The sequence below is a fragment of the Hemicordylus capensis genome, chromosome 5 (assembly GCF_027244095.1).
Source record: "Hemicordylus capensis ecotype Gifberg chromosome 5, rHemCap1.1.pri, whole genome shotgun sequence".
NCBI lineage: Eukaryota > Metazoa > Chordata > Lepidosauria > Squamata > Cordylidae > Hemicordylus > Hemicordylus capensis.
In genome coordinates this window covers 94,811,750-94,824,523 of record NC_069661.1, presented here as the reverse complement: position 1 = coordinate 94,824,523, position 12,774 = coordinate 94,811,750, and the positions used below count along the sequence as shown (strand labels likewise).

Sequence of the window (12,774 nt, the reverse complement as noted above, 5' to 3'; positions counted from 1 at the left end):
TCGCCTAACCCAGTGATAAACACACATTAAGAATGGAACTAAATAGTCAGAGATCTTTCCTAGCAACTGCCCACATGCCCCCAACTTCTAATTAAGCATATAAACCCCACAATTCCCCAGAAGCACAATAGGATTGGTTATCTTAGAAAATCAAGACGTTAAAGTTGCAATTCAAGGGCATGTTGTATCAGTTGTATTCATCACATACAACTATAACTTAAAAGCCCAAGCAAGTTGCGATGCCAAAACTGCCTATCTAGTTCAGTGGCCACATCCAAAAGATGTCAATTCCACTTCCATTAGATCAGGGGTGGGGAACCTTGGCCCTCCAGCTGTTTTTGAACTACAACTCCCACCATCCCCAGCCACAATGGCTGGGGATGATGGGAGTTGTAGTTCAAAAACAGCTGGAGGGCCAAGGTTCCCCGCCCCTGCATTAGATGAACATCCATTCTATGAACTCCTCCTCCTAATGCCAGCAACCCACTGCATGTTTTTCACTTCCTGGAGGATATTCTAGGCAGAGAAAACCTTGTGAGGACAGGTGAAAAGGGATGCTTTGAAAGATAAACCGATGCGAAACAAGTCCACTTCCTGAACATTGTCTGCCTTCTTTATCTCCCCAGTGGGAGGAAAAGTGGGTTGTCTCAAACATGAAGAAAGTTTAAATGACAAACTTGTGAGCCGAGTATGAAAATGTACCATTTCTGGCTTATTGGCCTTGAAAATGACTGAATTCTGCTCGAGGTTGCCGTCCTGGAAACTCCAAAGGGCTTCTAAGTTTCAACTCTCTGATATAAGCTAATGGATTGATAACAGGCAGAGGGGAATACACTTTAAACCGTCAGAACTTGAATATGAAGTATTACAGGGACAGTTTCTGTTAAGGAACGGATTTGCACTACACATCTTAAATGCTCAGATACTTCTTCCAGGGGAGGGGAAAGGCCAAAATCCTTACCCACTTACTTGGGAGTAAACCCCATTGAATTCAATGAGACTGGCACAATCTAGGGGATGGAGCCCCTTGACACCCTCCCCCCACCCACCCTGGATACCCATGACCACCACAGAATGTTGTGTTTAAAAATAAAACTTCATTCTGTACTCCAAATAAGATGACTGCATGTGGCTGGATCCTGATTCATAATGAGACTGTGCAACAGCATTTTAAAAAGGGTTTTATTCTACCAGGCCCTTGGGAACTGCTAAAGGAGTTGTGTTCACCCTGTCAATTCTTATTAGTTTGGCTATACTTTTTCTATCATGTTTTTATCACCAGTTTTGTCTAGCTGGTGTTTTCGTGTGACCATTTAAAAAACATTTCTTGTTTCAGATCTTAAAATGCAAGCTGCCTTGAGGAATCCAAGTTGAATGGAGGGACATAAATCCAAAAATATATAAAAGTTAATAATTATTCACAACCCACGATTGATTATATATCCAAAAGAGGCCACAATTTGCCTTAATGCACCACACCCTCTTCTTTTTTTGCACTATACTAAAGCCTGTGCTCACTGACCTGTTTGAGCGCGTCAGCGATGCACCCACTCCAGAGTCCCTTCTTTCCTGGATCCCAGTGGGCTCTTCTGTATCATTCAAGGAGTTGCCAGTACTGTCGAGATCAGTGGGCATTGTTCTGTCATTGTCTACATCGAGGAGGATCTGCTTTGGAGAGGAAGGGCACGGAGAAATCGAATCTAGGGCTGAATCAGAGTCCCCTTCATCAGAGAATTTCTCGGACCACTGGTTCACTATTTTCTGCATGCCTTTTACATGATACAGGATGTCATCTAGCTCAGGGAAGAGATCTTCATTCTCAAGGTCAGCTAGGTCACCTGTGCTGGAATACAGGATAGAGCCTGGTACATTGTCGTAAATGCTGAGACGGCTGCACATCGAGCTAGAGGAATTGCGCCTTTTCCCAATGCTCAGCTCTTTGGAGCTGTCAGAGCTATTTTCCCTTCTGAGGGTGAGATGGTCATGTCCATGAAAGCTCCCTGTCCTCCAGTTCACTGAAGTGCTGTTCTCAGATGGAGAAAAGTTACCATTGGAGAGTGCTTTAGGGAAAGTTCCAGGCTTGTGGTCTTCAGGAATAAAAAAGACTGTGTCTTCTGCAAAACTTTCTCTGTTTTTAAAGTTCTGCTCCATGACATCACTGAATGTTGATTGGTTGAAGGGGTCAAAGCCTTCTAGGTACATCCCTACTCTTTTATTGTAGGCGCTGAGGCTGCGTGTCCGTGTGATGGGGCTTGGGGTGCTGACTGCGCTGCTTGTCTCTGACTGGCTGCTGCTGCTGCTGGTCTGGGTGGAATTGGAGACGCTTCTTTTGCGTACCATAGGGACATTGATGTGATTGCCATTTAGGGCAGAGATCTCCACACAGTTCAGTTGTTTCAGCTTCTCTTCATCCACGCCTTCTTGCAAGATAGGCCCGCTGATGATAAGACCAAGCTTTGAAGATAATTTGTTTTTATTGTGATGGGAACTTTTTATTTTTAGGCTCTCCATCCTCTTTAACAGGCTTCTTGTTTTGGATTTGGCATGCTTCTCATTGGTTTTCCCATTGAAATTGAAGCTGGACAGCTCTTTGGGTGAAGGCAAGCTGCTGAAGGAATCCTCATTTGCCACAAGGTTACCCGATGAGCCAACGCTAATGACTGAATTGGTTCTGGTGGTGGCTGCTTCACTCTGGGAGGCAGCTGGGTGACTGCTGTTGCTGCTGACACTGTGAACAGAAACTATCTCCTGGTGCTCACTAAGGTCTGTCAGCACACTTTCGTGGCTGGCTGCACTGCTAAGATGAGGCACTTCTGAGGATATGGGATTCAAATCCTGCTTTGAAGGGAAGATGTTGAACTCCTCAAGCCTGGACCATCTCTTGCTGTCCCGCTGGAAAGTCCACTTGCCGCTTATTGCACAAGGCTCATCTTCATCAGAATCTTCACTCTGCAGTGAAACAGGGTATCCACAATGAGCACAAACACAATGGCAAGAAAGCTTTTTATTACAGGCTTTTTTTGGGGGGTGGGGGAAATCTTATCTTGGTTCACTAACCACAACCTAGAACACTGAAGGGCTTCCCTGTTCTTTCCCCATAAGCAATCAAATGCTTCCTGCATGCCATGAAGTCAGTGTGGTTTAATGGACTTGGATGGAGAACCTTGGGTTCAAGCTCCTATACGTTACACGTAAGCACATGCAATGGTGACCCATCACCTTTCAAAGCTGAGCAGAGAAACAATGGGGCAATGGATGCTTCTTCTTTTTCCTGTCAGTCATCATTTCCCTGTTTTGTTCCACCCCATCCCTGGTAGCTTCTACTCTGTGGAATTCAAAACAAGTGAACTCTACTGTTTTGGGGGAGGCAGTCTGGAGCAAAAAAACAGAAGATAAGAAAAGAGTTGAGCATCCTTCTTGCCTTATTGTGTCTCTTCTCAAAATCCACCCTAACTTTAAAAAAAAATGATCCTGAGACTTCACTATACATGTTCATAAGTAATGTGTCATTCCAATACTCCATTGTGAAGCTTACTGGGTGGCCTTGCACCAGTCTCATCTTAATCTGCTTCATGGGATTACTGGAGTAAAATGTGAGTGATCACGTAACACTGTTTCAAGTTTCTTGGGGAGGAAGGGAGTTGAAAATGTAATAAATAAAGGACACTCCTGATCATATAAAGTGTTGGCATTTTGTCTGTTTGCCCCCCCGCCCTGGCCACTACCCTCCACACATTCATTGTTATATTTCTACCCCACTCTCATCCAGAGCTAGCATGAGCACATGAAAAGCAATCTAAGTGGCTTCTAAGGGCAGCAGTATTTTCAGGGTTTATTATGTCTAGTAATAGAGATTACTGAACAGTTCCCCTTCCCCTGCAAGAGATCCTCCCAGGTAGATCTCTCAGACTGGACTCTGGCCACTGTAAGTACCTATAAACAAACATCGTAGGTTGTTTCTGACCCCATACCAAAGTCTTCAGTAAATTAACAAGACTAAATGCAGAATCTGTATAAGCTGTACTCTAGAGTATCCAATGGCCAGTGAGCAATTAGAATAAGTTCTGTTGCAGGGGACAGAACATCAAGTTGTACCATAACCATTTATATAATTACCATCCAATGGAAGAAGACTAAAGATCCATCAGACACTGATGATTAAAAGGAACTTTGCCATACTGAGTTTCAATACAGTTTTAAAAAGAAATATATTTGAAACTTGGAGAAAACTGCTTAACGAACTACTAGAGCAACCAATGCTATCTGCTGCTCAGTATCTACTGCCACTATTCCCAGCATCTGCAGATGCTTAATTGGCCATTGTGTATATCATTTAGATCAGCAAAAACTGTGGCATGCATAAAACATTCAATTGGAGTCAGTGAGGGCGAGATACTCCAGTGTTGGTCCCTGTGGATAGAATTTCTCAGTTTATTTTCCTCACTGCAATTAAGAGGTGTTCTAAATGGTAGTAGCTTAACTCTTTATCTTAAAGGCCTTCCAAGCGTGACTAGTGAGGGAGCCTATTAAGAGTGCTATAAGTTGATGCCTCCAGGTCTTACCCCGTCTGGCTTTCTTCCCTCTACTCAGCAACTGACAGGATGAGAGTGCCTTAAGAAGAGCCTTTTTCAGGCTTCATGGCAGGCATTTTAATAATCACAGATCTGAGAAGCACCAGTTGAGATAGTGTATGTAGGTTATTGCCAACATTACAGTTCCAAGTATTCACTGATTATTAAAAGGTGATCCATGAAAGGGATTTTCAAAATGAAGATCTGGGCGAACCTTCTAAACACGACACTGGAAAGCTAAGGCTTCAACTTTGTAGACATGACAGCTGGGTCACATTATACACAAAGGTTCGGGTAAAAACTACAGAGAAGAACGTGTACCATTGGCCGTTATATTACCTTTTATGTTATTTCTAGACTCTTTTCAGCATCTGCTTTAAACACTGTTTATAGTCTAAAAACCAAACCAAGTGTCTCTTTTAAAGCAAAAAGCTCTCTGAATCAGGACTGATCAGAGATATAATGAGGAAGAAAGAAGGTGGATAAGGGCTTGGGCATCCTGAATTGCTTTGAGACACCTCTACTCATCTTGCTCATCCAACTGAGTTATGATACATTCTCTTAAGGTTTAGACTGATCTTTTATTAAATGAGTAAGAATGCAATATTTCCGAATATTTACATTTTCTGAAGAGTTGAATATTTACTCTACTAAACAACAACTGCATGAAAAATATTATTTTAAAACTGTGTCTGACTGAGAGCCTGGAGAAAAGTACACTGCCTGGGTCAGGCAATATGGCTCCCTCCCCAATCTGATTTGCCACTATGGATAGTTTGTTTAAAACAAGATCAGCTATTTGTAAAGAGAAAAATATGTGCTATGATTAGGTCACAGACACAGTGACACAAACATTATCTTCAAAGGATTTTAATCCGTTTATAAAAGATTTCTCTTGTTTGCAAATCAGGGCATATGGGAACTAAACACACACACACGTGGAGTATTTATTCTTAAACCAAGGAGACACAGAATAAGTAGTACAGGAGAACCTCAGCATTTGTGAGGATTCCGTTCTCTGCAATTATCCATTACCATGGATAATGAAACCACAAATACTGAGGAATTGTCTCTATGGGATCATGGGGATTAGGTTCCTGGAGGATGAAAAAAGGTCAAATGTACAATACATTAGACAACAGAGCACCACTTTCCTCAACAGAACAGGCAAAGAAAGTACACAGAACAATGGGCATCTGGCAGTATTTCCCCCCAAAAGTGACTAAAAAGTGTTTAAGTTGAAAAAATGGGTTAAATGGCCCTAAAATGCAGGGGGAAGTTCCCTGCTGAGCTCAGTCTGTCCCCAGCTGTCCAGCAATGCCCCCAAAATGCTGCAATTTTCATTCCCCCCCATGAAAATTAGTGGGTTTCCCCCCTATTTTTAAAAGACAAAAATGAGCCAGAAAATGGCTCCCTTACACATAATGGCAGGTGGAGAATACCTCAGAGGTCATTTCCACCCACCCCTGACCCACAGAAGCATGAAAATTAAGCCTTTTTGCTGGTTTTTTCCATGTATAACAAGGTTGGGTGCCAATGTTGGGTTCACGATTAATGAGGTTCTCTGTATTCCATTTCACACTGTTCATTTTCTCTACCACTGCATGCTCTTCCACTGCAACTGAAGGGTGGTTTCCCGGATACTGATCTTGTGCAGCCAGCAGAATACACAGTCACTGTTATGTATGTGCAAGCTCAGCATAGGAACATAGGCAGCTGCCATATATTGAGTCAGACCATAGGTCCATCTAGCTCAATATTGTCTACACAGACTGGCAGCGGCTTCTCCAAGGTTGGTTCTCCAAGCTCATCTCATCCAAAAGTAGAAGTTGCCAATGAGAGTTCCTCAGGATGTAGCTGCACATGCCATTGGCATATCATTCCCTGGCAACTTCTTACTTCAGAGTGGATGGTCATGTGCTACCATACAAACATGGAAACCATGATATATTCACCTGCCTTGGTCAGGCCTGAAGTTGTTCCCTAGTCATAGTCAAAAATATGAGTGAAGGGGATCTGCTTCTTCACTTGACTGTCATCTAAGACACAACCTGCAGCTAACAGTGGTTACTGCTGATTTAGAATGAAACATTTTCCATTAATAGCCCAGCAGAAAACAACAAAAGTATTTATCTAGCAATAAGGCTTGTAAGTCTGATTCTAGGGCAAAAAATTTTGCATCTTAAAGTTTGATGCGGGTTTCTTTCACATTTTAATTTATTATTTTATTTAACTTATTTATAAAGTAATGTTCTGCCCTCGAGTCGGTATAGACTCCTGGCAACCACAGAACCATGTGGTTTTCTTTGGTATAATACAGAAGGGGTTTACTATTGCCTCCTTCCATGCAGTGTGAGATGATGCTTTTCAGCGCCATCCTATATCACTGCTGCCTGATATAGGTGTTTCCCATATTCTGGGAAACATACCAGCGGGGTTTCAAACCAGCAACCTCTTGCTTGCTAGGCAAGTCATTTCCCCACTGCACCATATGGTGGCTGCTAACTTATTTATATATTACCTAAAACTTATTTTTCTAACCAGTTTTAGCAAATTACTAAACTCCCTGCCTTGATTATTGAGTTTTAATTGGACAGTGCAACCCAAATTCTTAACTTTGTTATTCTTGGGGCAGGGGGAATCAGAAATTGGTTCCACTCAATACCTGTGCCACATCTTTGAAAGCTACCAGGCCATTCTTCAATCTCTAAATTTTGTGGCATGTTTCCAATTCTAGTGCAATTAATGCCACATTGATCAAAACAAGTAAATGTTGTTCAATATAAATGGTTATCAAAAAATTTGCCTTATTTAAGCAGATGTCCATAATACGCCCATTCAACATAACTGTTGAATCTACAACACAATTGCAGATTCTTGTCAAGACAACCCAAAACAAAATGCTGACATCCCACCTACTAGGGTACCTCCTTAGCTTTTCTGTGTTATAAAGTGTAGAGCCATTGAAGAATCAATATTTGACACAAGGATATCAGTTCACTGATCTTAACAATCATTTTGTAACCAAAGATTAAAATGAATATAAAAATTAACGAATGCTTTAAAATATCCAAAGTAGAAGAAATTTTGTTTCATGTTATCTTAAAAAATGCACCCCACATTGTACATGAAGATTTCAGAGAGCCAGGTATTACTTGGCAGCTTCACTTCCATCAAAATTAATAACCGTGTTTAAAGCACAACATCTTATGAGTAAAGATGTGTTTGATTTCAACAGTCTATGAGTAAAGGTGTCTAAAGCACACCATTTTAAAAATGGATTACTACATCAGTCCTATGTACACTTACTTGGCAACAAGTCTCATTGCTTTCAATGGGACTTACTTCTGAGTAAACACTCATCGGATCAGCACTGCAAGAATATCTACCCAAATATTTTTTTCTGTGACAGGTTGCTGAATGCACTTACCCTCTTCCTATGAGGACTGATTTCCAACTTCATCATTGCACATTTGTTTAAGGTATTTAAACGCCTATGGAGGAAAACATACACACAACATTTATAATCAATATGTCATTCTGCAATACCAGCTATTTCAACTAAAAGATGAAAGGGCTCACCAAGCTTATTAACATACAAATGGCTAGAAGGAGAGCTTCAAAATAGCACTTATTTTGTTTAATTAACACATATTACATCAGCTGGATACCAGATTTTGGGGTGGGGTGGGGGTGTAAGATGCAGATACAGGATTAGAACACAAGCATCCCTAAATCATGAGTCAGGACCATAAAGGAGGGCTTGTTCAACCAGAGCCCATTAAATTGGAATCACTGTAGTGTGGTCATACAAGGTTCTTGTTCTCCTAGTGGAAAACTACTAGTGCCTTCCAGGGACTAAGCTTTCTTGGAATGCTGCACTCTACGCATGAAATAAGGAGCGAAATATTTTGGAATAAGCTGCCTGTCTCCAACACAATGATTGTATAGAACTAAGAGCAGCTCAGACTTAAAATGACTGTTGGCAAATTGCTAGTCGTTATTCCTCAGTACAGTACAATACTGTGTGTGCTGCATCTAAACAGACTTGGAGACACAGAATATTGGTATTCCTATTCAGCCCTTTCCCCCCCAACCAACCAACCAACCACATGCAAGGTTTACACCAACTTAAGTATATACCGTCTGCACTGTAAGATAGTAATATAATTTTGTCCTCAAGCTTAATAGTCTAGTCACATAATTTCAGTTAGAGAGAGTGTGTGTACACACATGTGCACGCGTGCACATTATAATATACATACAATCTGACAGGTGCTGACCTAATAGATGTATAGGTACCTAGTACATGTTAGACATTGTAAGAGTAAGAAATGATGATCATGCCCTTCTGAGGCATTGCTAATGAACACAGTTGACTAGCTTGAGTACCAGAGTCCACTTGCAAACTGAAAAAAGCATTTATTCTACTATTGCAAACTGCTTAAGTTGTTCTGGTTATCTCAAAACAACAACAACAAACCACGCCTCAGGGCATTATAGCATTTGAAGTGCTTAGAATTATGTTTGAGACCCTTGCACAGAAGTACAATTCCCAGCACCCTCTGGACAGAAAGCCACGGCAGTTAAACTAGCCTAGGGCTTGCAGATAGGCACGGCCCTTTCAAGAGGAGAGGATGATGGGGCACCAAGATGCTCCCTGCCCCATCACTGGAGCACCTCTTCAGGACCAATATGACCCTAAGATGGTCTCTTCAGGACCAATATGACCCTTTGCAAGGGGCCCCTCTCCTCACAGTTCGAAGCTTGCAAGAAGCATGAGGAGAGAAGGCGGCGGCTGCTGGCAACCTTCCCTCCTGCCTGCACCACTTTCAACGCTTGCAAGGGTCAGTTCTAAAAGGCGGCTGGCCCCACAGGGGTCATGGGGCAAGGCAGCATTTAGCAACTTGCCTCAGGCATCACAATTGCTTGCAGAGGACACAACTTGCCCCTGTTTACAGAGCACACATGTCCAGTTTGAATCTGGAATATAAGAACATAAGAACAGCCCTGCAGGATCAGGTCCATGGCCCATCTAGTCCAGCATCCTGTTTCCCACAGAGGCCCCGCAGATGCCTCTGGGGAGCCCACAGGCAAGAGCTGAGGGCATGCCTTCTCTCCTGCTGTTGTTGCTCCCCTGCAACTGGAATTCAGAGGCATCCCACCTCTGAGTCTGGAGGTGGCCTATAGTCATCAAGACTAATAGCCAATGATATCTACACAGACCTAGTTCTCACAGATAGCAGATGAGGAGGTATACATGTTTCTGGGCTATGCACTCACATAACTGTTCTCCAAAGAAAAACATTTCCTTAACACAGAAAAATAAATGCCAGTTAAAGCGAAGACAGAAGCCTTTCCCCCCAACATCTTGTTTTCCATGTGGAAACATTCAACTGTGTGAATTCAGTAAACCGAAATGGAACCTACTGCCCCAAAACAGGATTGTCACCCAATTTGAGCCACTTTCACATGTAATGTTCAACACATGTACAATCTGTACAGTGTATGCATGTGTTCCATCCATGCATGTATAACAGTATACCTCTTATCTCTACCCTGTATCCATGTTCACTTTGAAAATGAACATATGTATAGCCATTCATACAAAAACCATGTACAAGCATATAGATACTAGTTCAGCACATACAATGTACTCTCTGAACAGGACTAATGTGTAGGGGAGAAGGAGAATTGGTTTATTTAGCTCCATGGGCATCGGAAATACCCACATAATTCCACTACGTTTTACACAGATTCTGAATGATCAGAATAAATAGAGATCCAGATAATAGGAATTTTAAATTTACCATAAATATTACTTGGTGCAATACAGCAAAATCCTGGTGTGTGTGTCCACATCAGATACAAAGAAAACACTTTCAGCCTGCACTTGTGTGTGTGGTATTCCAGCCTACTGCTGCTTGCTTTCATTTCCCGCCCCCCGCAACCAAGTCTCCCAAGCCAAAACCTCAAAGAGGGGAAACTAATTTTCCACACATCAGGTGCCTATATTGTTCTTTTCCGTATGTAATATAGTTGTTTTCATTATAGCCCCAGGACAACTCTGCTAATCTCTCTCTAAAAGAAAAAATAATTAAAGTCCTTTCTCTCTCTCAAAGTTGTACAGTTTTTATCATACTGTTACATGACACACAAAAAATTAAATAAAATTGACTGCTTGGTAAAGGGGAAAAAAGTAAAGCGCAGGTGTTTAATTAAACCTAACTCCCGGGGAAATATAATTTTAACAGGTAGGATGAATACTCATTCTATGCATCTGTATGTGAATATCATCGTCTCCACGGGCAACCATAACAAAAGAGACCGAGGCCAACATGAACCTTTCTATTGACACCAATAGATGCAAAGCTTCAGATCAAAATATAAATGACCTGGCTGAACTTTTGCATTATTCGGCAAAAAAAAAGGGTTGACATAGACTTAAAGCAAAATCCCTTATTGACCCAAATTAAAGCTATATATAATATAATCTATAATCTTTATATATTATTAAAGCCATATATAATATCTGGTCTGCTGGTTCAACTGCCTTCATGTAGCCACTGTAATGGGAATGGATCGCAGTTGTTTCTTGCCACAATTCAAGATTCTGCTTAACTTTAGAGGTCTTTCACAGGACCTCAAGGCCACTGCTGGGCATGCTGAGGGGAAGGCAGGTGGGTTCCTGCCTTCCCTGGCAAACAAGCAGCAGTCACCCTCTCCTCCGCCACAATGCACAGCCGCACTAGCGGTGGTGTGGCGACAGCAGGTGCTGGGAGGACTTCCCTCTTCCTGCATCCCAGGGTGCCCCGTGCTACGAGCATGGCCATTCCTCCCCTGGCCCTGGCTTGCTGCTGGAATGGTGGTGGACCGGGTGGTGGTGGGAGACATTTAACCCAGTGGCGATCGCCCAGACACTCACTGGTTGAGGTTAAGAGTACCATAGGTTCACTTAACTTTGGCTAACCACCAGGTGAAAAACTCGGGCTTGGCAGTGGCTCTGCTTCACATGTGCAGCTTAGCCCAGGCGGGGCTGCCCTTGCTTGAGCTAGGCTGCACATGTGCACAGCCTTTTAGTGTGCTTGGAACCAGGATATCTGAGGGGACATCAAGATCAACAAGTCCACGCTCTTAGATCAGCACTGGAGGACCTGATCAGTGTGGCCCCACCATTTGAGGTGAGGTGGTTGGCAACTGTGAAGAGGACCTTTTCAATTGTGGAGTCCCATCTATGGATGTTCTTCACAGGGAGACTCATCTGGCATCTTCTTTGACGTCCTTTTGGTACCAGTCAAAGACCTATTTATTTTTCCATGCTTCTCAATATTTCAACTTCTTGTTATGCTGCTTCCTCCTTTCTTTGCATTTTTAAAAAAATGTATTTTATCGTTTTAACTTATAAGCTAACCACACATTAAAAATATGTTTGAAGGGTATCATATGCATTCTTAAACTAAAATAAGACTAGTCAACCCTGCACAGAGCATCTGTGCACTCTTTGGGGCCGGCTGTTCCCCCCTCACCCTCCCTCCTGCCCTGGTCTCTCTTGCCCTCCCCCGCTTCCATTCCTCTCCTCCCTCCCCACCACCACCTGCACAGAGCATCTCCAAGCAGGGAGCCAAAAAGGGCCCTGCCGCCGCCGTTCCTCCTCCCGGGTGGTGAACAGGGAAGCCCTGCCACCTGTTTCCCTTCTACCCCAGCCCCCAAAAGGCATTGCACATTCAGCCCCACTCCCTTCCCCCCAAGCCCTCCCACCCAGCTTCTGCCCCAGTCTCCAGTCCCAATGCCCGCCCGCCTGCTTCTCCCCCCGCATTCCCCCAGGCCGCTTCCCTCCCACTCCCCGCCCACGGTTTCTGCCGCCGTCTCCTGCCGCCTCACTGCGGCTGCCAGCCACCCCCTTGCCTGGGCCTACCGCCACCTCCGCCTCCTTCTCACAGCAGCCATTGCCAGCCACCTCCGCCTCCCCACTGCGGCCGGGCCTGCCACCTCTGCCTCCCCAACATGACCGGGCCCACCGCCTCTGCAATGCGGCTGGACTCACTGCTGCCGCCTTGTCTGCCTCTCCTAGCTGCCATTAGTTTTCAGTCCAGCGAACATCAGCAAAGCGGCATCCAGCCAATCAGGTGCCTCCCTCGCCAGCACGCATAGCCTTGTCACATCCCCATGCATGGCTGGTGGCTGGCTAAGAGAATTAAGTATA

General features: G+C 43.5%; 1 protein-coding gene across 10 annotated transcripts in view; it reads right to left on the bottom strand.

Annotated features, from left to right (window-relative positions):
- The window catches only part of DLC1 (DLC1 Rho GTPase activating protein), a 338,048-nt gene that overhangs the window by 16,158 nt on the left and 309,116 nt on the right, over window positions 1-12,774 (bottom strand). For all 10 annotated transcript variants that reach the window (XM_053255903.1, XM_053255905.1, XM_053255906.1 and 7 more), the window contains 2 exons: window positions 8,002-8,065; window positions 1,523-2,949 (listed from right to left, as the gene is read on the bottom strand). In XM_053255903.1, the coding sequence (XP_053111878.1) occupies window positions 1,523-2,949; window positions 8,002-8,065 (1,491 nt within the window). The remainder of the gene's footprint in view (window positions 1-1,522; window positions 2,950-8,001; window positions 8,066-12,774) is intronic.